Genomic DNA, 25,813 nt, shown 5'->3' with positions numbered 1-25,813 from the left:
ATTTCCTCATGTCTGAGGTAGTCTTATAAATTAGAGGTCTCTGCTAAGTGTTCACTGTAGTGTCACATTCTTGGGATCAGTGTGTATGGGCTCACGTGCTTCCAGTACCTCTGCAAGGAGAGGGATGCCCCTTGCCCAGGTAAAAGTGAACTTTCTGCAGCAGTGTGTCGTGCACACCAGGGGAAGAAAAGGGTGGAAGAAAAAGCAATTAATTATTCAAGGCCTGCAAGCTGAAAAGGGTTTCAGGACAGTGAGCTAGGCATGCGTCAAAGCTTCGTGGGCACTCCTCTGCTTTCCCCTCCCCTGCCTGCTCTGGGAAGGAGGGTAGATTACATGAGTAGGAAAAAGCTCCAGTATTTTTCTCTTCATGCAGCTCTTATTTTTTATTTATTCTGTTTTTGTTGGCTGGAAAGTCTTAATAATTGTTGATCAGTGACCAAACTGATGACATTATTTTGCCTCCTACAGAATAACAGCACTTCCAAGAGCATAGACCCAGAGGGACCCTCTCTGTGCAGAGGGATGCTCTCATGCCCCCCCTTGGCTGCGTGCTGTGGGATTTCTGATTGAGCCATTCCCGATGTTAGGCTTGTTACAATGCAGAAAAAATTGCTGTTGTCAAATCTTGTGTGCTGTACTTTGCTGTGTAGGTTTAAAAGCTAAATTGTCAAGAAAATTTTCAAGATGCTGGGACAAATTCATCCCTGATGTAATGATGCTAGTGGGATTATGCCTGGGATAACTTCCAGGCCTTTGTCTTTTAACTTTTAAATATGGTGGTGTTTGTGGTTGCTTCTGGTGTGATTTTAATGGTGAGGTGGAGAAAAGAAATGCAGCTAACACATCTACTGTCTGCTGATGTGTCGGTCTCAGTTTCTAAGTAACCCCATTTAGCACCTGCCCACCTGTTTGACCCAGCAGCAAAAATGTTGTGTTTGGCATTTCTGACATCAATACCACCTTTTCACCCATCATCTTAAGGCTAAACTGAACCCTTCTGTGTCACTTGCTCCTGTGTTTATTTGTTTTGATCTAGTCTTTACTGTAGAGAAAAATCCAATCAGCTCTGTCTCACCTCAGCTGTCTGCTAGGTGCTTGGGGCTCTTTTTTTAAGCAAAGTTGCTTCTTCCACAGGTGAATTTACACCCTCACTTTCCCCCTGCTTCCCTGTGCTCCCTGCCCAGACATGAGGACAGAGCAGCTGGGTATGAAAGGGCTATGACAGCCACATTTTGGCATGAGATCTCACTTCAGCACTGTCACTGCTGAGCCTGCTGTCCTAGGTTACAATGTAAAATGTGCCCAAAGTATGTATTCTATCACCATCTACATGAAATGTTGTTGTGCACCACTGTTTCCCGTGCCCCCTCCCTCCAGACTATCTTCTGTTAATGGCCCATCAATACCGTCCTGCATGACTCATAGATAACTCTCCCCAGGAGCTATCTCTGTTTAATAGGCAATCAAGGACCCATTGCAAAACTGATAAAATTATATCAGTCCATTGTGAGATGCTCCGCCCAGGGGGAGGAGCCAAGCATTCCCACCTGGATATAATCGGGGCCTTGGGACAGCACAGGCAGCCTTACCCACTGGACTCCCAGAGGACAAGAGCTACCAGACCTTTCTGCAAGAACACTGCTTCAACAAGACCACTTCATCTGGACTGCCACCACCACGGTTTCAGGTTGTATTCTGACTCTGTCAGTGATCTTTTGTACCATTGCATGTGTTTTTATTTTACTTTTTTTTTTTTTCCTCTCCTATTAAATTGTTTTTTCTGACTTGGAGTCTCTCGCTGGTTTTGCCTTCAAGCCAGCACATATATTTTGGCGCCCAACGTGGGGCAGGAGGTACTGAGAAAAGTCAGAATTACAATTTTGTAGTGAGGAAAAAAGAAACAGCTGTCCGCTATGATGCTCAACATGCTTTCATATATCTTATACCTAGCTCTCTACATTTTCCCACACATGGGGCAGTATTTGCCGGTCTTAATGCTCATGTGTAGACCAGGGTATGGTACCAAAATTGCTGTATTGGTCTATTATGTTTATTGTATGATAACCTCTGAGGCAATGAGCATCATTCGGAATATATACTCTATTTTGTGTTCTTGTCCTGGTCCAGAATGCTACATCTGGGCTCTCAATAATCGCACCCAGCCCCTGTGGGGAGGGGTAAAGAATGATTTTTTCCAGTCTTTTAGGTATGGCACAACAGTTTTCAAAAGTATTGAGTTCTCTCTAGGTGCCAAGGACAGCATAATATTGTTGTTAGTTCTGCTTTGCCTTCTCTGCACGGCCTGCACCATGTTTAGAAATCAAACACTACATGGGGTGGTGCAGCGTCTCCTTGAGGAGGAGGGAAAAAGAAACAAATGCAAAACAACGGCATCCGTGTCTACACAAACTGTCGTAGAGGAAACAGGAACCGCATCTATGCAGACTGTCACAGAAGAGAAAAGAACCAAAAACAAGGCAACAGTTTCTGCATCTACTCAGACCATCACAGAAGAGAAAGGAACCAAAAACAAAGCAACAGTTTCTGCATCTACTCAGACCATCACAGAGGAGAAAGGAACCAAAAACAAAGCAACAGTGTCAGTGTCTACACAAGCTGTCACAGAGGAGAAAGAAACCAAAAGTGCCATCAGCATCTCCACACAAACTGTCACCGAAGCAGAACAACCTAAACCAGTGGCAGTTGCCCCTGTTCAGAAGAAGAAATCAAAGAGCAAATCAGTCCGCATAATGACTGATGAGGATGTGGCAGGACCTTCGCACCCAGCAGAAGAGACAGAGCCAGAGATCATCACCCGCTCTCTATCCCTGGGTGAACTGCGTGACCTGCGGAGGGAATTCACCCGCCAGACAAACGAGTCCATCCTAACCTGGCTGCTCCGCATCTGGGACGCTGCAGCCAATGACACCATTCTGGATGGAAGTGAGGCCAGGCAACTGGGATCGCTGTCTCGGGATGTGGTCATTGACCAGGGGATCGGGAGAACCCAACAAACTCTCAGCCTCTGGCGGCGACTGCTAACAAGTGTGAGGGACAGATACCTTTGTAAAGAAGACCTCCAGGTGCACCAAGGAAAATGGAGCACAATGGAACAAGGTACCCGATGCCTGAGGGAATTGGCTGTGCTGGAGATCATTTTCTCAGAAGACGAGAGATTTCCTAAAAGCCCAGATGATGTCCAGTGCACATCGCAGATGTGGTTGAGATTTGCACGGCTTGGACCAGAGATGTACTCCCGTTACCTGGCAACGCTGCAATGGAGGGAAGGTGAGGACAAGGTGGGCGTCTTGGTCAATAAACTAAGAATTTACGAGGATACTGTCACCGCCCCATTTCGTACCCATGTCTCATCCGTGGAAACAAGGCTGGCTGAGCAAGTCCGGAGCTTGATTGAAGAGGGCCATCAGAAACTAAAAAGGAACTTAAGGAAGAAATTTACCACATCTCGCCAGAACCAACAAGAGTCTCTGCCATTAGGAGCAGGTACCCACCAGCCAGGGAGAGAGCATACACTCCACGGGGTAACCTCTGGTCTTTTCTTCGGGAACATGGAGAAGACATGAGGAATTGGGATGGAAAACCCACCTCCTCCTTAGCAGCCCGGGTACGTGAACTGAAGAGAGAGACACCTACCACGAAGAGCTCATCTAGAGCCAACATTGCTCCAGTCTCAAAGGCACAGAACCCCAGACAGTATAAGAAGAATGATATGACTGATCCACTTGAAGGGACCTCAGGAACATATTTACAGGAAGAAAGCAACGTGTACCATGACCAGGAATAGGGGGGGCCCTGCCTCTAGCCAGGTAGAGGAAAGGGACAATCGGATCTATTGGACTGTGTGGATCCGATGGCCTGGCACATCTGACCCACAAAAATATACGGCTTTGGTTGACACTGGTGCCCAATGTACCCTGATGCCATCAAGGTATGTAGGAACAGAATCCATTTCTATTTCTGGAGTGACAGGAGGGTCCCAGCAGCTGACTGTATTGGAGGCCGAAGTGAGTTTAACCGGGAATGGATGGCAAAAACACCCCATCGTGACTGGCCCAGAGGCCCCATGCATCCTTGGCATAGACTACCTCAGAAATGGATACTTCAAAGATCCAAAAGGATATCGCTGGGCTTTTGGGATAGCTGCTGTAGAGACAGAAGACATCAGACAACTGAGTACCTTGCCTGGTCTCTCAGATGACTCCTGTGCTGTGGGACTACTAAGAGTTGAAGAACAACAGGTACCAATCACCACAACAACAGTACACCGACGGCAATACCGCACCGACAGAGACTCTGTGACTCCTATCCATGAGATGATTCGGAAACTGGAGAGCCAAGGGGTGGTCAGCAAGGCTCGTTCACCTTTCAACAGCCCTATATGGCCAGTGCGTAAGTCCAGTGGAGAATGGAGACTGACTGTGGATTACCGTGCTCTGAATGAAGTCACCCCACCACTAAGTGCTGCTGTGCCAGACATGTTGGAGCTTCAGTACGAGCTAGAGTCCAAGGCAGCAAAGTGGTATGCGACCATTGATATTGCCAATGCCTTCTTCTCCATTCCTTTGGCAGCAGAGTGCAGGGCCCAGTTTGCCTTCACCTGGAAGGGCATACAGTACACCTGGAACCGACTGCCCCAGGGGTGGAAACACAGCCCCACCATCTGCCATGGACTGATCCAGACTGCACTGGAAAAAGGTGAGGCTCCTGAACATTTACAGTACATTGATGACATCATTGTATGGGGGAACACAGCAGGGGAAGTCTTTGAGAAAGGAGAAAAGATCATCCAGATTCTGCTGAAAGCTGGTTTTGCCATTAAGCGAAGTAAAGTGAAGGGACCGGCCCAAGAAATCCAGTTCCTGGGAGTAAAGTGGCAAGATGGACGGCGGCAGATTCCCACTGAGGTCATCAATAAGATCATCGCCATGTCCCCACCGACCAGCAAGAAGGAGACACAAGCTTTCCTAGGCGCCATAGGTTTCTGGAGGATGCACATTCCTGAGTACAGCCAGATTGTGAGCCCTCTCTACCTGGTCACCCGCAAGAAGAACGATTTCCACTGGGGCCCTGAACAGCAGCAAGCCTTTGCCCAGATCAAGCAGGAGATCGCTCATGCGGTAGCCCTTGGCCCAGTGAGGACGGGACCAGAGGTGAAGAACGTGCTCTACTCAGCAGCCGGGAACAATGGCCTGTCTTGGAGTCTTTGGCAGAAGGTGCCTGGGGAGACTCGGGGCCGACCACTGGGATTCTGGAGCCGAAGCTACAGAGGATCTGAAGCCAACTACACTCCCACAGAGAAGGAAATCTTAGCCGCCTATGAAGGACTTCAAGCTGCCTCAGAAGTAATTGGCACTGAAACGCAGCTGCTTTTGGCACCTCGACTACCAGTGCTGGGATGGATGTTCAAGGGAAAGGTTCCTTCCACGCATCATGCCACTGACACCACATGGAGCAAATGGATTGCCCTCATCACACAGCGCGCCCGTATTGGAAACCCGAATCGCCCTGGGATTCTAGAAATTATAACTAACTGGCCTGAAGGTGAGACTTTTGGACTATCTTTTGAAGAAGAGGAAGAACAAGTGACACGTGCCGAGGAAGCCCCACCGTATAACGAGCTACCAGAGACTGAAAGACAATATGCCCTTTTCACTGACGGTTCCTGCCGAATTGTAGGCGCTAACCGGAAATGGAAGGCTGCAGTATGGAGCCCCACACGACGAGTTGCACAAGCTACTGAAGGACAAGGTGGATCAAGTCAAATTGCAGAACTTAAAGCCATCCAGCTAGCTTTAGATATTGCCGAACGAGAGAAGTGGCCAAGACTCTATCTCTACACCGACTCGTGGATGGTAGCTAATGCTCTGTGGGGATGGCTGAACCGCTGGAAAAAGGCCAATTGGCAGCGCAGAGGGAAACCCATCTGGGCTGCTGAGATTTGGCAAGACATCGCCGCCCGAGTAGAGAAGCTGACCGTTAAGGTTCGACACGTGGACGCACATGTGTCCAAGAGTCAGGCTAATGAAGAGCATCACAACAACGAGCAGGTGGACAAAGCCGCCAAGGTGAAAGTATCACAGGTGGATCTAGACTGGCAACACAAGGGAGAAGTATTCTTAGCCCGTTGGGCCCATGATGCGTCTGGTCATCAGGGGAGAGATGCAACATACCGATGGGCCCGTGACCGAGGGGTGGACCTTACTATGGACAACATCTCACAGGTCATCCACAACTGTGAGACCTGCGCTGCAATCAAACAGGCCAAGCGGGTAAAGCCTCTGTGGTACGGTGGACGATGGTTGAAGTACAGGTATGGGGAGGCCTGGCAGATTGACTACATCACCCTTCCCCAAACCCGCCAAGGCAAGCGCTATGTGCTAACTATGGTGGAAGCCACCACTGGATGGTTAGAGACCTACCCTGTACCTCATGCTACTGCTCGGAATACTATCTTAGGCCTTGAAAAGCAGGTCTTGTGGAGACATGGCACTCCTGAGAGAATCGAGTCAGACAATGGGACCCATTTCAAGAACGGCCTTATAAACACCTGGGCTAGAGAACATGGCATTGAATGGATATATCACATCCCTTATCATGCACCAGCTGCCGGGAAAGTTGAACGGTGCAATGGGTTACTTAAGACTACCCTGAAGGCGCTCGGTGGGGGGACTTTCAAAAATTGGGAACTGAACTTAGCAAAGGCCACCTGGATGGTCAACACTCGAGGGTCAATCAATCGAGCTGGTCCTGCCCAGTCTGAACCCTTGCACACAGTGGATGGAGATAAAGTCCCTGTGGTACACATGAAAGGCATCTTAGGAAAAACTGTTTGGATTAATCCCACATCAAGCAAAGGCAGACCCATCCGTGGGATTGTTTTTGCTCAAGGACCTGGTTCCACTTGGTGGGTAATGCAGAAAGATGGGGAAACCCGTTGTGTACCACAGGGAGACCTAATTTTAAGTGAGAACTGAGTGTAGGGTTTCATTCTGTATATGTGTATATTTATCTATCTAGCTGTAAGAATGTATTAATTTAGGTATAATGTAGATGGTCATAGAATAAGGGGTGGATTATGTCCTAGGTTACAATGTAAAATGTGCCCAAAGTATGTATTCTATCACCATCTACATGAAATGTTGTTGTGCACCACTGTTTCCCGTGCCCCCTCCCTCCAGACTATCTTCTGTTAATGGCCCATCAATACCGTCCTGCATGACTCATAGATAACTCTCCCCAGGAGCTATCTCTGTTTAATAGGCAATCAAGGACCCATTGCAAAACTGATAAAATTATATCAGTCCATTGTGAGATGCTCCGCCCAGGGGGAGGAGCCAAGCATTCCCACCTGGATATAATCGGGGCCTTGGGACAGCACAGGCAGCCTTACCCACTGGACTCCCAGAGGACAAGAGCTACCAGACCTTTCTGCAAGAACACTGCTTCAACAAGACCACTTCATCTGGACTGCCACCACCACGGTTTCAGGTTGTATTCTGACTCTGTCAGTGATCTTTTGTACCATTGCATGTGTTTTTATTTTACTTTTTTTTTTTTTCCTCTCCTATTAAATTGTTTTTTCTGACTTGGAGTCTCTCGCTGGTTTTGCCTTCAAGCCAGCACACTGCTCTTACCTTTTCCCCTCTTGCAGCCTGGTCATGCCAGCCTCACTGGGGCCATGTTTCCTCAAGCGGGCAGTGTTACCAAGCCAGAGGTGAGGATGCATCCCAAAGCTGGTGCTCTGCATGGGGCACTGCCTGTGGCAACCCTGCTGTGTGGGAATCTTCTTTCCCTGCCCTTCTCTTGACGCCACTCCAAGTGAATCCTTGTGCTGAAAGCACTGCTGGTTTGTGCAGTTTATGAATGTGATTATGTGTGCTGAAAGCAGCCTTGCCTTTTTTATTTCATAAGGGCCTCTTAATAAATGTCACTTATTTGGGGACTCAGGCAGCTGAGTGCATGGCCAGTTACCTTTCCATTTGGGAGTGGCTGCCAGACCCCAGTCCTGTTCTCTGGAGTCACAGCTGGCTGGTGGAAGAGCAAGTTGCCAGGAAAAGCAAACCAGTTCTTTTATGGTAGCTAGCATAGTACTTGACTTTCATTCTTAGTTAAATTTACTTATTGCTGCGTTTGTACCGTTCCTGCTGTTGGTACCATTCTGTTCTTCTCAGATCTCACTGGATAACATGAGGGCTTTTGTACATGAAGGTGTTTTCAGGGAACACCAAACTGCTGCAGAAAGGAAAGGTGTAATAAATGTACCTGTCCTTCTTATGGAGAAATATCAGAATGATTGCAGTGTGGTGAAATGGGACCTGCTTGGGCTGCAGGTGAGATGCTCCAGCTGCATTACCTGAGGCCTGTGTTGGAGCCACGAGTAATGTATGGACCTGCACTTTCTCTGTGTAACAATCTATGTTGCATGAAGGATTCATGTGCAAGGCCTGGTGCTTCAGGGTGGAATTGGTGGCCAGAGCCCTGGCCCAGTTTCATCCTGCAACTGCCAATCTGCAGTACTGAATTGCAGTTTGTTGAACTGCTCTGAAGTTTGTGAGGTTCATTGCACAGAAGTCCAGACCCCATGACCAAAGTGAGTGCTATTCCAAGTATATTGTATTTTTTGTGTCTAATTTTCCACATGAAACTAACCTTGCTTCCTCATTTGGCTTGGTTACAGTATTTGTTACAATGACATTCCTCTTTCTCATTTTTTTTTTCTACTGCTCTGATATTGAGGTTTAATATTTATCTTCTAATAGTTTCTGAGTAGCAGGGTGTTTGCATTACTGGCAGTGATGTATAGTTAATCCTGAGCACAGATAGCTGTGAGAGGTCCAGACGGACTTCAGCCCTCAGTGGCATGCTTGTGAGTGAGGAAATTAGCTTGGAAATTGCTGTTTGTTAAAATTGCTTCTGTGTTAATCTTGCTGTGATACCACAGCTTCTGGCAGTATGTGGGTTAGCACGATGGCTGTGGCTGAGAATGAGGGCTGGGTCTCACTTTAAAAGAGTCTCAGCAAAGACCTTGTCTTACACCTTTGCTCTGAGGAGGTTTACAATGAGGAATGTGGCCCATTTTTCAATTGCCAGGCCTATCTTCCAGGTGTTTTCTTATCCCCAGTTGACCTTCTGGCCTACTTTCTAACACTGTGTGTTAAAAGGTGACCAACCTGTCATTCTTGGCGAGCATCGGGAGCAGAGCGTGTGTGCCTCAGGCTTGCTCCCTGGGGAGACAGGTAATTCTTTCATGATGCCCTTGGGACTGTTCCCCTTCCCCACTTCACTGTGAGCATCTTGTCCTGCTCTCCATCTTCCACTCCTTGTGGTTTTGTACACGAGCTTCGTAAAAGCACTTGCATTTCCCTATTGCTCCTTTTGCTGCTGAAACTAAGGCTTCAGAGACTCCAGTAAGTCAGTGGTGGAGAAGGAAATGCAACCAGATCACAGAATTCCTCCTCCTCTGGTCCTTTAAATGAATCCATGCTTTGGATTGTGGGATAATGTTTGTTCTGCTGATGTATTAACAAGACATCAGATTCAGATGCAGGAACAGAAAACGGGCAGGAAGGTTTGGACTCCAGGGAAAGTGTCTGTCCCTTTCTTTGGTGTTGGGAGGATGGGAACTGTCCTTGTGGATGAAAAGCTTCTTTGAAGGACACTGATCTCTGGCAAATGCCTGAACATCAAAGCTTGGGCAGTGCTGATCTCCGTGCAGTCAGAGGGCAAGAGGCCTTGCTGTTGAGTGCTCAGCACTGGACTTCTCCAAATTAAATGGGTGCCTTCTGCTGTATAAGCCCTGTGTTGGCTCTTTGTGCCATGTAATTTATGGTTAGGCACCTTTCCCAAGAAGTGCTCTCTTTAAAATTGTATTTTTGTGCTGATGAGGCACTCATTTAGAATTGGATCTTGTGCTTTTTGCCTCCTTGTGGCACCAGTGGGACCAGTTACTGGGTAAGCTGTAGGGCAGTAGCTCCTGATCATCCCTTAGACAGTACCTGAGATATCATCTGAACATTTCCTGCTCTCTCTGTGTGTCTTGGAGAGAAATTCTGGAGGCCATTAAGCTGGGTAATTTACATGCTTCTTGAGCCTGTGCCTAGGGAAATATATTTCACAGGTAATTTCAAATCTCTTGGCGTGTGGAAGAAGTCATTATTCTGAACAGAAAGGGGCTGGTGATGTCACGGGCCCCATTGAGAGGACCACATTAGGGACTGGGATTTTTCTCTCTCACAGGAAAGCGTCCAACACGTTCTATTCATCGGGTGTTGGGATGTCAGGAGTTTTTGAGTTTAATGTCGATGCTCATGTAGAAAAACAAAAAAGAGAATTATTGCATATTCCTCAATTCCAGTTACATGTGAGCATATTGTGTGTGAGGGCTGGGAGCAAACCTGCTCTGGGTTACCCATGGGTGTGTGAGATTCCTGCTTTGGTGTTCCAGTGCTGTCTCCCAAGACATCAAAGTTAGCATCAGGAGATTGAGTTGCAGTTTTGACTCCGCTCCCAAAGTCTGTCTGGGTTTGAGACTACTGCTTCACCTCTGCAGCTCCATTCTTCCCTCCTGAAAAAGATGGAAAATATTCTTGTTGGCCATATTAGCAGGATTGGACAGTTTACTGTTGATCTTCCTTTCATGGGGTCCTCCAGGGCAGGAGGTGATTTCTTTTCAGTGTGAAAAGTTGGCTGTGGCTGGAGATGGGGAAACTGAGCCTGACAGATCAACATCCTTTCCATGCACAGCAGATCCCATAGCACCTTCTGAGAATTCCCAGTGTGGTTCAGGCACCTCCATTTGTACAGATTTGTATCCTTTTCAGAGGAACAGACTTGTATCACTTTTCAGAGTGATATGTAGATGATTTTTCCCTGTGGAGGGAGCAGTCTTTGTCCCAGCTGGATGGGAGGAGGGAGAGTGGAGGTGACCTGTGAAAGCTGGCATCTTCATCCCTGTTGCTGTTATGCTCTGGGTGATGCAGCAGTACTGGGACAAAACTCAATTGGGCTTCATGCTTCCATTCTCTCTGCTTCAGAGCTTGCCTGGATGCCACCTCACAGCAGGAAAGGTCTTACAAACAGCTTTTAGATGTGTATCACAAAGTAGTGAGGTAATGGCATAAAATGCAGTAAACCGCTAATTTTTTTTTTATGCTCTCCACCCCCACCCCTTTTTTCTTTTATTGCTGAAAGGGACCAATACAATGAAGAGCTTCTGCAAATGAAGGCAACTGCATTTGAAATAACAGGGTTCTGGGTGTTTGGCTGGTGAGAGAGGCAATAAATGAGCATCGCTAAGTGCTTTATAATAACAATGATTACAATGCTCTCTTAGGAGCCAGGAACTCTCAGGTGGGGGGATGGTGTGGAGAGGGTTTGTTTAAGGTGGGGGCTTTAACTACATAGACATCGAGTGACAGTGATGCCCAGAAACCCCTGCAGAATATTACAGATGGTGCTGTGAGAAGCTACTCCAGAAACCCCAGGAGACTTGGACTGACATGGTTTGAGGCTGAAGTAATGACAATGGATGCCCCTAAATAGCTTCTTGTAGCAGGAGGTATTTGTGGCAGAGTTTAGTGACATCTTTTCTTGGTAAGGAGAGAAGCTGTTGACAGAAATTCAGCAGAGTTCTGACTAGTCAGTAGCCTCCACCAAACTCCTGGCTTGTCTTAAGTGATCAGATCGATCATTTGTGCTGAGCTTGTTTCTGAACAGCTGAAATCTGCCATGGCCAGGGTGGATGCTGAAAGCAGTCCTGTTGTGTCAAGTGGCTGGTGAGAGTTTACATTGTGCTGTTTGCAGTCTGGCCACCTTTGTTTTGCTGCAACTCTCCATAGTAGCGTGACTTTTCTGGGCAGTAGGAGCATCACAGGATGGAGAGTCTTGAGTGAACAAGGGGATGTTGGGAAGCTCTTTCATGCCAGGGGCTCCAGTCAATCCCTCATTTCCCGTTTTCCTGCTGCAGCATCACATCTCCCTGACCCTTTGAGCAGCATGCTTAGGAAATGAAGGATGACTACAATGTATGTATCCAAAACTCAGTTCCAGCCATCCAGATGTGGCACTTCTTTATCATGCTTTGCCCCATATCTTGACCAGACTCTACAAAAATGACCCGAACAAGGGGAACTGTTTGCTTTGTCCAGTATCACACTATTTGAGTGGCCAGGAGGTCGTGGTTGTGAACCATCCTGAAGTCTTATAAAAGCCTGCATCAGCTTGGATGGTCCTGCTGTTGCTCAGCAGTGATAGAGGAGCACAGGGCAACTCATAGCATGTCATCATAAAGCTGTTTGCATATGCTTTAGTGGATAGTATTCTGGTGGCATGATAGAGAAGCACTACCTGGACTGTCGTCTTCCAGCCACCCAGCCTTGTGTACTCAAATGACAGCTTCACTCTTTCTCTCGGCTGTGTAAAAAGCTCTCCCATCTCCAACCCCAAGTACAGGTCCTGGAAGTTGTGGCTGTTTTGTCTTCAGGGGTGGTTCAGCCTTCCATCTGTTGATGAGGATTTACTGGAATGAACAAGGAGATGCAACAAGCGATCTTACTTCTGTCGAGTTCCCAAGAGAGTCATGAATTATACACAGAATAAACAAATAACCTGATATGTCTGTCATTATATCATAAAGGATTTTAATAATTCATGCAGCTTGCAAAATCCTTACTAAGACCTACCGTCCGTAACCTTATCTTTGCCGTGGGGGATGGGATGTCTTCAGCCTCCACTCAGACTGCATCTGTAAAACAGGAGTCAGAGAGGAGGTTTTATCATAAAACTTCATCGCTATAATGGGTTGCAAAGCGACGTGCAAGAGTTATCAGCCATTGGGGTCTCGAGGGGTGCTGAAAATGACAAGTGGCTGCATTGGGTGAAATTTATGCAGGTAGTGCGCTCCATAAAACTGACACCTATTCACTTATTTATTAATTCATTGTGTTTCAAGTCTAGATTTGTGACAGGCTTTGAGATAAGGAGCCCGGTTCTAATCCTGCGCGACAAGAGTGCGAAGACGGTGCAAAGAAGCCACGGGCTTCTCTTGCTCCTGATGCACATCAGCAAGTGTGCCATGGAAACAGAATTCCCAGATGTAAACCGAGAGTTTTCAAAAAAGCAGGGACGCTGAAGCATTATGTTAGCTTGGACTCTGAAAAACAATTAATTGTTTTGGGTAGGATGCTGCTGGTATCACCAGTGTTGCTCCAGTGCTGGTAGCCATTGCCTTATTTTGTTTGTCACAGTCCTGGAGTTAAGTACTGGGTTCAAGGCTGGAAGGGCCTTTTGCCAAAGGGCTATCCTCTGCCCTGTGGGCTGCAAAAAAATACTTGCTGTGCTTGCTTTGCCATTTGTTCTTTTCATTGCTGTATCAGTGAGAGGTTGTGCACGTGCTTGGTCAGAAGAAATCGGTGCCTGTGTGGGGCCTTTCACAGCACTGCAGGGCAAATGTGCCAGCTCACACATTCAGTGGCTTCTTCCTCTCTCTGTGGGCAAATCATCGACAACCAGACTGAGGTTTTCCTCAAATCTACTCCTAGGCTTTAAATTATTCACTGCATTATCCTTTGGCCTCCAGCTCCTTTGCATATCAAATATTCCAAATCAGCTTTTTGTAAAGTTTGAAATTCAAGATATTTTGACTGGACATGCTGCTCTCAAAGAATAGTTATTGTGGCTCTTTGTCATACCAGGAGGGCATTTCAAGTGGGGTCCTGCAGGGATCTGCCCTGGACCTGCTTTTATTCAATAGTTTCATTAATAACTTAAGCAATGGAATGGGAAATATGCTTATAAAATTTGCAGGCGACACTGAGCTAGGAGGGGTTGGATGTACTTTGAAAGGCATTACCAGAATTCAAAATGATCTAGAAAAATTGAACGGCGAGCTGGATGTCAGCAAAAGGAAATTCAGTGAAAACAAATGCAAAGTACTGCGCTTAGGAGGGAGAAATGAAATGTATAAATACAGAATAAAGAACATCCTTCTGGGTAGCAGCATGGCACAAGAGATCTCAAGAGTTATTGTGGATCGCTTTGAGTCAACAAAGTGCTATTATAGCAGAAGGGCACATTTATTCCGCAGTGTTCAGTAGGTTCTTGGACAAGACTGGGGAGGTGATGTCTTCTTTCTCATACAGCACTGGGTTTGGCTTCTGTTGGAGTACCTGACCTCACTTTTTGGCATGGGCCTTTGGAGATACAGGCAAACTGTAGAGAATCTAGAGTAGGGCAACAAAAAAAGGAAATATTTAACAAACAGTGCAAAATAGAGAAAGCTATGAAAAGCTGAGCTTGCCTTTCTATTTATTTTATTAGTGGAAAGGATGCAACAGAATAATGATCTTCCAGTTCTTAGGAGCTTGTTGTAAGATTTTTTCAGTGTCAGGTTAGGTGGGATATGTGGAAAGAGGGAACTGAGATTTAGGGTGAATAAGAAGGGAGTTTTTTTACCACATGCTGAAAAATTGAACTGGGAAGAGGTACTGTGGAGATCTTGGAGAATTTGAAGAACAGGTTAGACTACACTTCATGCAGAGGATTCAGGTATTTAGATGTCTTAGTGCAAGTAATGGTGGAAGAGGAGTTCCTGAAACTCCTGCTATATCTGTGGCTGACTGAACAGCTACTGCCTGTTCTGTTCTCAGGTGGAGTTAGACCTTGAATGGGTAATATTTCTGGTTTTTGATAGAGAAATCATATTTAAGGAACAATTTTCCTACTGTCCTAAATGTCACTGGTGATAAGTTGGTGGTTACTGTTGATTTTCTCACAGCTACCTAAAGAAATACTGGTGCTTAAGAGCTGTTAATGAAACACAATTTTTTTTGGTGTAATTTTCCCCTCAGACTTATTCTCTCCTCACCCAACTTTATCTATCCTGCTGGTTGAGAAAACTCCAGTTATCCTTTTTATTATATTTTAATACTTTTTGGGGTGTCAAACTGGGATCAGGATGGATCTGGTAGGGGGTTTGGTACTTGGGGGTTTTTTTAGGTGCATTTTTTTGCAAGACATATCCTGCTGAAAAAAAAAAAAAGAAAAAAAAAGAAAAAAAAGAGAAAAGATAAGCAGAAGATAGGACACAGAAACAGAAGTTAGTGTTTGAACAGAGAAGAACAAAATAATGTGGTGAAAGAGATGAGTGTGGACAGACTAACCCTTTCCTGTCTCTTAAAAGATTTTCCTTAGGATATAGTTCTAATACTCATTTGTCCTGTCCTTCCCCCCCTATAATAATGTCAAAGATGCTTTCTTATTACAGGGAAGACCAGATGGTAGAGGTGAATAATGTCTTGATAAATATTAAGAAAAGACTAGTCCAGCAGGCAATTTTTTCCCACCCTTCCTTTACATAAACACCTGGGCACATACTTTAAATGAAAAGACAGTCATAAGATGACAATGTGGTAGGCTTGATAATGTCTGGAAGCACGGTCAGTGAGTTATTTGGAAGGAAACAGGTGTTCTCTCTAAGTTGTGTCTTCAGGGGAAAATAAAAAGGCAACTTGTTTTTCCTTGATATTGGGTAAATATTGGCTCACGTGGGTTTTTTACAGCCTAGGTATGTAAGAGAGCTCAGAGGGGGCACATCCTGCACACACACACACGTGCACATGTGTGCACTGACACACGCTATTATAGTTAAAGGATTAAGCATCTTGAAGGAATAAGCCAATTATAAGAAGTTCCTGCACAGCAAAAATTAGACAACACAGTAATTAATAACCTTATTAAATAGCAATATTTGGGCACTGAACCAAAGCGTATGAATCAGGGTGAAGCATTCTTGGCTGAACACACTGCGTGAAGTGTAGGCACTTGTTCAGAACACACTCTGTGTAGAACCCTATAAGCTTTGGGGCTTAAGTAGATCCACTTAGCAAGTAGTTTCTCCTCTTGTGCTTTTATGTTTCTGTGACTCTCTCTTATTTTTGGGGACAGGAAGGCAGCGAAAGAAAAGGACCAAATCTCCTGTTTTATTTTTTTTTTCTAGCATCCTCTTCTGTTCATGGCCAAACAAGTACTCTCCTAAGGCTTCTTCTAAGGAAAAAATGTCCTCAAGCAGAAAACTAATTTTCTTTCCTCTTGCTTCTCTTTTCCCAGTGCTTTTGTGAGAGGTGCCTTGTAATGAGGCTTATATCCATTAGTGGTTTGTGTAACTGCCTTGCCCACCCCTAGGTTAGCCATGAGGAGGTGTCACGGTGCCCTGTGAGGGTCCCGTGTACCCAGAGCCACCAAGGGGCAGAGTGCCCTTGGGCTGAGCTGCTGTGGCGTGTCCCTGGTGCTGGCCACAGGCTGGCAGTGCATGGCTTGCCCTGGTGGCTTCTCTGTGAGTGTCTCCAGTTTCTGTACAGAGGACCAGGACTGAGGCTGCCATCTGATGTGTCCACAAGCGTGGGAGGATGCAGGCCAAGCACAGCCTGTCCCCTGTCTTTCCAGGCGGTTATGATTAATTTCTGAAGATACACAGCTGGAGCAGTAGTGTAGCCTCAGACCAGCATGGATGTGCATGAAGTCTCTGCAACTGCTTGGGTGACCTGAAGCATGGAACATGCCCTAATCCTAAAAAAGGGCTGCTGTGACCAGTGGCAAGGCACGAGTGCCCAGTGAGCAGGAGCGGGACTCATGGGATGCTTTGCTTCTTAACCCCAACTGCAGTAGCAGTGATTTGCCTCCTGATGTTCTGCTTGACACAGTAAATAGTTTTGAATATCTGCTTCATTTTTAAAGCCTACTTCATATCATCTTTAAGAAAAATCAAATATGTAAATTATGTAATCAATTAACATTTTTGTAATTTTCTTTGGAGAGGCAGTGATAAATGGTGGTGTGTTTTCAAAAGTCAGTTACCTCCCTTGCATGTTGCGTTGGAGGCTGTAATATTATACAGGTGAAGAAAACAACCAGTTTTTCAATACTAAAGATTTTTTAATGGATATCCTAAATGTGTATATGACAGTTGTAGAGTTGTTGGGTTCGGAGAGTCCTATGGAGACTCCTCAGCAACGGGAGAGCCAGCTGAGACAAGTGAGATGTGCTGGGCACGTCACTGCCAGGGGCAGTGGGGCTGCCAGGCTCCTTCCACGCAGCTCCTGCAGGCACAGAGCTATTAAGTGCCATCACACATCCTTGAGCTCCAAGTTTTTCTCCTGGCCCACGTTTTCTCATTCCAGCAGACACCAAAGTGGTGCTTGGTTTTAGGAGGGGACTGTGCACACGGCTCGTAAAGGAGCCTGGTGCCTTTCTGTGAGCACCACCACAGCCGTGCCAGTGGCTTCCCATCAGCCGTGTTCTTTATGCTTTATTTGTAAATGACATTTCACAAGAGCAGCAGGGCACTCCTGGCAGCGTGTTTGGAGGAGTTATCGCTCCTCAAGCCCTGTAAGGCACCTGAGGCGTGCAGTAATGGCCCAGGAATGTAATGACTGTCGTGGCTTATTGCTTGCAGCTTCCATAGAAGACACGCTTGCACACAGAAATCTCCATGTTCATCATGGGCTAGCAGTTTCTTTACCCTCTACAGCCTTGCCACAGTCATCCTACATAAAATTTTAAGTGCATTAGGTTCATGTTTGGTTGGGTTTTTTTGGGTTTTTTTTGTTTTTATTTTTTTAATGATAACTTTCAACCCAGTATATATGGCAACAGATAAAATCTCCAAATTTTGGGATGTGGCCCACTCTGCAGACTTCTGTCTTGGACATTACCAGGGTAGAGGGTCATAGTAATGGGTCAGACAAGAGTTCTGCCAGTGCTTTGGTGTGGGTGAGGGATGTGCTGGGTATAAAAAAGAATTTTTACTACCACTGGCAAAAGCTCTTGGATAGACATACTACACACACACACACACACACAAAAAAAAAAAAAAAAAAAAAGCTGCTTCTGCTATTACTTTTTTTTTTAATCTAGAAACCTGGTGTCAGCTATGCCAAATTGCTGTCCTTTTTATTTGATAATGTAAGACATGTATTTATTTATTTTTAATATTGATGTCACAAGGCTTATCTGGACTCCTTAGGAAACTGGTCTGTAAGATTGAGAGTCAGGTATCATCAGACTGCACAGTTAAGGGGAATTGCAGTTTTTTTCATGAATGAAAAACCCAGTGACTTTTCTCTAAAATAGTAGTACTTCTTGGGGTGGAGAGGCAGGGGGTGGAATAAGTTAAAAAACTTTTTTAAAATGAATCTGCTGACTAAATTTAAATTAATTGTAAATCCCAGCTCAACTGAGCACTCAGTGTCTCTTTTGCATATGCCAACAGAGTACTATTGATGCCTCTGTCTTCCTCTCTAACTAATCCTTTCTGAAGGCTTGGCCATACGTGACATTGAAGCGGATATGAGCAGTTGTTAATGTTGATGGATACAGCTCAAGATGGGAGGTAATTTTCCCTTGCTGTGGTGGTGTAAGTGTTCCTGGTGAGAGCTGACACGGGCAGGTGTCACTGAAATCGAGGCTCTTGAGCAGAGCTGGAAGTTAAGGAAAAGTGTCAGCTCCATAAGTGCTCAGTGGGGTTTCTCACACCTGTGGCTGAATATGAGCATATAATTGATTTTTTTTGGTTCACTGGACAAACTGGAGGAGGGGAAAAATAAATTCAGTTTTTGGTTTTTCAAGGCTTTTTTTTTTTTTTTTTTTAATGAATGCCTTGTAAAAATAGATATATTTTGGTGAAAATGCTTCAGAAGATTTGTGGGTAACTTTCATACTTGGGGTAACCTGAATATACCTTTGATAAAATGTCTGACTGGAAAAGGAAAAGCAACAAAACACCTCAAACCCAACCCCCCTCAGCTCTGTCTGTGACCTGGTACCTTCACACTGCCAGCACCACTGGAGGCTTTACTCTCCCTCTGTCAGAACAGGGGGCTTGCTGATATCTTCACTCATCTCATTTCCTAGATTTCCCCTCCCCAGCCACGCTTCCAGGGCACAAGAGGCAGCATTGCCTCTGCGGGAAGATGGGAAATAGTGTAAGTTACCTCGGTTAATACATAAGTTACATGGGAAATAGCATAAGTTACATTGGAAAACTGGGAAGGCTTCACGTGCACAATTAAATCTTGTTTCCATCCACAGCCTTGTGTATTATTAACTGGCATGAATTTTGCCTGAGTAACACACGTCTGTCTGCCAGCCCTTCCCTCTGTCCTGCTGGTCCCTCACCCCTCAAAAGTGATGCTTCAGCTCTCCTCTGTCCCTCAGCTCAGGGCATCTTTCTGCTTCGATAATTCTGCCCAGCTTTTGGGCTGTGCTGTGTAATTCAGAGTCCTCCAGTGCTCAGCTGAAAAATGGTTGGTTTTCTTTGCTCCTTGATCTGTGGGAGAGCCCCTCCATGGTTTGGGGGCTGAGGGGTGTGTGGGGCTGCCTGGGGTATGTCTTTTTGCATGAAGAATGAAATAATTCAGTGAACCTAATGAAAGTGCAACCTCCTCCAGCTGGTTTGCTCCCTCCCACCAGCACTTTGCCCTGCTGCTGGCCTTACCTTCTACTCCTTCTGCTCCTTCCCTCCTTTCTGTGGCATACATTGAAAGAGAAATGTTGCTGTAAAAAAGCACTGAAGGCAGTGCCAAGTGGTGCAGAGGCAATCGAGTATTGCTTTTCCAGGTCAGACAGGAGATTTGACATTTGCCTGGGCAGCGGCTGAAGCCAGGAAATCTCATTAAAAGAAGGAGAATTATCAAGTTGTGTGGATTTAGCAGAGGGTTTATTTGTTGTTGTTTTGAACTCGGTGTTATTGCTGCAAGCAGCAATCCGTGTGGCAGTGTACAGAAGGGTGTCGTGCCTGTCGGAAGGCCTGGCAGCCAGCTCCTTCTCCATCCAGGGCTCGGGATGAAGGACGTGCCATGGCAGCTCCCGGCCCTCCCCGCTGCCTCGGGAGGCAGCTCTGCCCGCAGAGGGCCTGGCAGAGCCCGTGCCTGGCACGGGTTGGGCTTTGCTGGAGGTGCAGAGCAGCTGAGCCCTCGGGCACTCGCTGCTCTGTGCTTGGCCCCTGCCTGTGCCCAGGTCTCTCCCGTGGTGCTGCAGTGATAATCCATTGCTGCAGCAGAACAAGACACCTTTGGCCCTGCCATGGCTTGGGGTTTGCTCTCTGCCACAGAGCCCTGCTGAAGCAATAAAGCTGTTTTCTGTACTGCAGAGCACTTCAACCTTGTTAATCACTCTGGGCTTAAATAATTATCTACTGCAGATGTTTATATAAGGAGAAAATAAAGCCTCAAGCCTTGTAGGTTTGGTTTGTGGTTTTTTTTTTTTGTGCTTGTTTCTCCCCTTTTCTCTCTGTGCCTTGTGCATAAATTTTGAAGTCTTGAAGTTTATAACCTGCCCCAGCTGTAATTCTCAAAGCGGTGTGTTCCTGGTACTCTGCCCTGCACTCGGTGCTGCAGAGAGAGAGCAGTGAACTTAGCTGAGGCACAGAATTCCTCCCTCTCCCTTCAGTCCCTTGCCTATCTACTCGGTGTCAGGGCTCTGACTCTTTCTCTCTCTTTCTCTCCCTTTCTCTTTCTCTCTTGCATCTCCATCTCTTGCAGTATGCAGTACTGGGCCAGGAGGCTGGAGCAGGAGATTGATGGAGTGATGAGGATATTTGGTGGAGTCCAGCAGCTCAGAAAGGTAAGCTGTCCTTCTTTTACCTGTGCTGCCTTTCTTATGGCAATAATGTTGTCATCTGCAGAAATCACCTGTGTGAACACTTGCACTCAATCACCCTCTCAGCTCACTCCATGTGCAGGGTCATGGCTGGCTGTGCTGGTCCCTGGGCAATCAGATGCATTTATCAAGTGTGTGGGAGTGAGTGTGGTTTGTATCTGTCTGTCTCTGGGGCTGCATGTCACTGCTATCTGAGCATGCATCTCTGGGGTTTTTCCTATACGACACACTAAAAAATATTAAATTCAACTAACCTTTCCTTCAGAGACTGAAGGTAGTTTAATTTGTGTTTTAAATTTAAACTTGCGTTGACAAAGCAGGAAATGGTGAAAGGATAATTTTGTTAGCCATTGGAAGCGCCTTGTTTTTAAATATACGTTGCAGGTAAAACTGTAATTATTGTTTGGCTACCGTTTCCAAGTGCCAGAAAACAAAATTCACTTACTGATGCTGGCATCTGCCTCCTGCTCCCTGAATTAGCACCAGGATGCAGAGGCTGAAAAAGCCAGACCTGCTCTTCTCCTGGCAGCAGTGCTCTGGCTTGGGTTAGGGCAGTTACAGAGCAGCTTCATTGGGGTTTATTAGGTTTGGGATCAAACAGCCTTTGAAACCTTCCCTGTTTCCCTTTCCCTGTAAAACCCTGTCTCCCCTTGCCCACACTCTTGTGCTGACTAGCTGATTTGAAGTTGAGAAAATAGGCTTCTCTAGAGTGATAAATATGTTACCCCAGAAAAAAAGCATGGGTGTATTTGTGTTTTCTGGTGACAGTAACATGTTCTTCTCAGATGCCAATACTTTATGGGACTCCTACTGTCTGTCTTGCACTAGTAGCTATATTGGCTTTAACAGAACTGCTGATATTTTATACTGTTGGTTGTAATCCATTGTCTAAACACAGAGGTCACACTATTTTCTTTTAAATGCATTTTGAAATGAGTTTACCTGAAGGCTTGCAAAACTCTTCATGGTTCATCCATTCGTGTTCACATTTGAGCTCCAGAGTGGTGTATCTGGGCTTTGTGTGCATTCATTTCAACTGAACTTCAAGTGGGTTGATACAAACTTCATGTGCAGCATGAAAAGCATATACACCCACTTGGGTTTCAACAGATATTCCTGAATGTAGCCATGCATTTGTGCAATGCAGTTTTGCATGTTGGCAGGGTCTTAGAGCTGGGGATATTTTCCAGGCAATAGAATGGTGCAGCAGCCAGCATTCTCTTCAGCAGAGCACAGTCATAAAAAACAAAAGGATTGCTACTACATTTTTTTGTCCATGTCTTCTCTTACAATTTATTCTTATTAGCTTTGATTTTACTCCTTTGCATGTTAAATAGGTATATCATGTAATTTTTTAATGCCATAATTAAAGAGAAATTACACCTCCAATTTGCCAGCACTTGACTCCTATTGGCCAGTCAGTCAATTACAGGTAAGAGAGCTTCCCTCTTTTCCTGTTTAATTCTTCTGGTAGAACATAATGCAGTACTTCAATGGATTAATACTGGATAAACTGACTACAGAGGGAGTGAAGGTTTGTGTTGTTTTGTTGGGTTTTTTTTTTTTTGAAATGTGTTTGGGAATCTTCTTGTGAAGGAAGGAAGCTAATTATTGCATCTAGTAAATGCATAAACCAGCTGAAGCCAAGGAATGAGCTGCACTGTGCAGCTGTTTGAACACCAGGAAGGACTGGTGGAGGCTGTCTGCTGATTTCTAGGGGAGAACTTGGGGTGTGGAGTTCAGGTTTGATTCGCAGATGCAATATCAAGTGGAAGATACTTAAGAACCACATTTGCTTGCTAGTGCACACTAGCACAGCTTAACTGATGGAAAATGGCATGGAGTGCTTCACCCTGAAGAACTCAGAGCTGTACCTGCAGGGAGTCCTTGCCCACCAGTTGGAGACAGGTTCATCAGGGTTACAGTATGGGAGCTGTCAATGTCATAAAGTGGCACTGTAACCTACTTGGATTTAAAAAGTTAAATTTAAAAAAGTCCACATTCTGTTGCAACCACACTCAAAATTTAGAAGGCAAGCAGGCAGGGGGGAAGGAAGAGCCCCTGAGGAGATGTGGGGGCTGAAACATTGTATAGCTAGAAGCTAATTCCACCCACTGGGATTTCACAGGAAGGTTGATCATTAAGCAAGAGTAGACCCATGTGGGGTAAGAAGGATAAAGAAAAATGAGGCAAGTAGAGCCTGGTTTTTGCTGAAAGTTGCTGATGTTCTTTGAGCTTGCCATACTGGCCTGGGACGTGTCTGCAGAGGGGACTTCTGGTTCATTGTGACTTCTGTAGTGATATTAGAAAAGTGCTCCAGTGTCACCAAAGACAGAACGGGTCCTTCTGAACTTGGCACGGTCTGTTGTGAGGTGGTGGGTTCCACTGCCAGAAGCTGTAAGCACTGGAGGTGGCTCACTGCCAGAAATGGATCTTCCCTTTCCAGTCCTGACTACCAAAGTGACAAACCAAATAATAATAATAATAATAAATACCCTCCTCTGAGATTTGCCAGGTTCACTTACAAATATTTTTTTTTCTTGGGTTCCTTTGAAAGGATGAGGACCTGTTCTTTGGTTATTGCCTGAAATCATAACTGTTATGGCATATGAGGCATGAAATTTATTGTCAGAAATATGGTGTCCAGGAACATAATGGTGCTGAATATTTTATCTTCCTGGAGTGCTTCCCACTCCAGAAAGATTTTTTTTTTAAACTCTTCAGTCATTTTCTTGAGATAGGGTACTAAACATTAAATGCCCCTGCTTCCCTCCTGTCCTGCCAGGTGGACAGGCAATCCCCTGGAGAGATTTTCCAAGCTTGTACCATGCAGATGCTCCTTTGCACAAGAGGACCATTTTCCTGGAGCAATTACAGGAGGGTGAGAAGCTCTGAGATGTAAAAAAGAGTCATGCCACGGGCTCTTCTTTCAGCTGTGAGGTACTACCTTGCCTCTCTCCTGATGTCCAGACCTTGAAAACACTGAAGTGCAAATGTCTCCATTAGACAGACAGACTGGCTGTGGAGGGCCACCCATATGACTGAACCCTGTGGGCTTGGGGTTGTATGGAGGACCATGGCCTTGCTGAGATGATTCTCTGCCTGGTAAAGCCAGTGTTCAGCCCCCGGGGTGCCTGTGGTGCGGCATCCTGTTGGCTGGCTGCTTCCTCCAGGCATGCCTCAAAAGAAATCCCAGCACTTGGATAAGGGCATGTTGCTTTGCCTCCCTGTCCTTGCCTCCCTCGCAGCTCACCAGAGATAATTGAGAGCACAAATCATTGCTAATTTAGCTCTGACTGGCACGATGATATGTGGGACCCTATAATGCTGGCTGAATAGATTGACATTCTTAAAATAATGATTTCTAGAAGAAGAAATATTATACTAAAAATACAACTCTCTGATTTCCGTTTTTTTTGTTGTTTTTTTTTTTTTTTTTTTCCCTGTTAGCAACTTCTTTGTGGCTACGGGGGACTCTTCACTTTGCAGAACAAAAACATATTTTGTTTTGACATTTCTTGCTACACCACACTACATTTCTCTTTCTTCTAGTGTTTTGGCACAAGTGCAAGTTATTGATTTTAGTCAAAAAGGAATTAATATTTTGTGTTTCCAGCCTGGATGCTGCAAAACCTGCTCCAGGGTAGACTGTACTCAAGAGATTTCCCATGCTGGTGCAGCCCCATCCCAGCCTCCCGTTGTCCCGCTGTGCTGGCACTGGTGGCAGGGCCGATGACAACAGAGCTGTGTGTGCTGCTGGGTTTTGTGCTTCACTGAACAGCTCCCCTGGATGTTGTGTTAAAACTCCTTTTCTGGATAGCTGGGCTGAGGCTCAAATCTGCCTTGGCTTGTTACCTAAATTGTGCTTGATCCCGTGTCTCCTGAGGTGAACGAAGAGCTGGTCAGAACATCCCCTCCCCCTCCTCTAGCACCTCTCATCCCCGGCTGCCTCCAATGGCCTTTTTTCCTTGCTGGCAGTTACTGAGGAAGCCAAAGCCTTTCAAATGAGAGGGGGGAACTAAGAGATGTAAATGCTGAGCCCCTTTTCCTGCTCTGTCTTCCTTTCTCTTTTCCTTCTGGTTGTCCTTCTTGAGGACTGCTTCCATAGCAGGATGAAATTCTCTCCTGGAGGTGCCACCCTGCCACAGACAGGCTTTAGCAGGGGCAGGGTGGGCAGCAGAGCTGGACCTGAGCTGCACCTGCCTCTCCTCTCCAGCCTGTCAAGCTGGTTTTGCACCCCTTTCCCTTTCCTCTGGGCAGCCAAGAGAGAGTGCATCTGCCTTGCTGGCGTATGCCTGGGAAATAAGGATTCTGCTGGCCTCAGTGATGAGGAACCACTCAGTCTGTGAAGGGTGAGATGGCCCCAAACCTGAGCCCAGGGTGGGATGTGGGGAGCAGCCTGCTGGCTGAGCTGGGCAGGCAGAGCTCTGCCTGAGCTGTGCTTGGTCCTCAGCATCTGTGACTGCACAGAAAGGAGGATGGGCCCAGGGGAATGGGAGACTCATGCTGTGCCCTTTGGGATGCAGCCCCCCAAGGAGTTTGCTGATTGTGGCACAGCAGAAGTGGCTCAGCTTGGTCCTTGTCATCAGTATCTGGTTTTACTTCAGTGGATTTTCATGTCTGTCTTCTATTCTTGCTTGTTACCTTGTACTTTGTTTTGCTAGTTTGGCATCTCTGCCTGGCAGAAGTGCTGCAGTTCATTCCTCTGGGTTTTCCTGACAGGGCAGGACCCTGCTGGCCAGGGCTTGGGGCAGTGACCAGGATGTGTGCAGGTGTCCCCACCATTGTCTACCTCAGCCTGCCTGTCCCTTCTGCTCACTGCTGCTTCTCTGATATATCACCTCTTGTTTTCAAAGCGTGGCCATGCTTTAGTTGAGGCAGCTGCAGGTGAGGAACTGTGATTGAGCACAAACAAGAACTTGAATTAAAAAAACCCAGTATATTAGCAGAGTTTTGCCTTGGGTCTGAAGAGCTGAAGTGGCATCTGCCTTGTGTAGTGCTGCAGTCACCAGCACTCCTCCTGTGACGGGGTCTCTGCAGTACCGAGTGTTTCATGTGGCTCTGTGAGTACATCCCTTACAAAAGTGCTGGTACAGAGCTAAAGCCTCTTTAATGCCAGCACCAGGAGGTGAGACATGTT

At 46.1% G+C, this 25,813-nt stretch overlaps 1 protein-coding gene across 2 annotated transcripts in view; it reads left to right on the top strand.

Moving 5' to 3' along the window:
• The window catches only part of CACNA2D2 (calcium voltage-gated channel auxiliary subunit alpha2delta 2), a 220,024-nt gene that overhangs the window by 7,843 nt on the left and 186,368 nt on the right, over positions 1–25,813 (top strand). For both annotated transcript variants that reach the window (XM_040075949.2, XM_040075948.2), the window contains exon 2: positions 20,556–20,637. In XM_040075949.2, coding sequence (XP_039931883.2) covers positions 20,556–20,637 — 82 coding nt within the window. The remainder of the gene's footprint in view (positions 1–20,555; positions 20,638–25,813) is intronic.

This window comes from Hirundo rustica, chromosome 12 (genome assembly GCF_015227805.2).
Source record: "Hirundo rustica isolate bHirRus1 chromosome 12, bHirRus1.pri.v3, whole genome shotgun sequence".
Taxonomy (NCBI): domain Eukaryota; kingdom Metazoa; phylum Chordata; class Aves; order Passeriformes; family Hirundinidae; genus Hirundo; species Hirundo rustica.
Note: the sequence above shows the minus strand (reverse complement) of the source record. Positions and strands in the feature narration are given on the sequence as shown.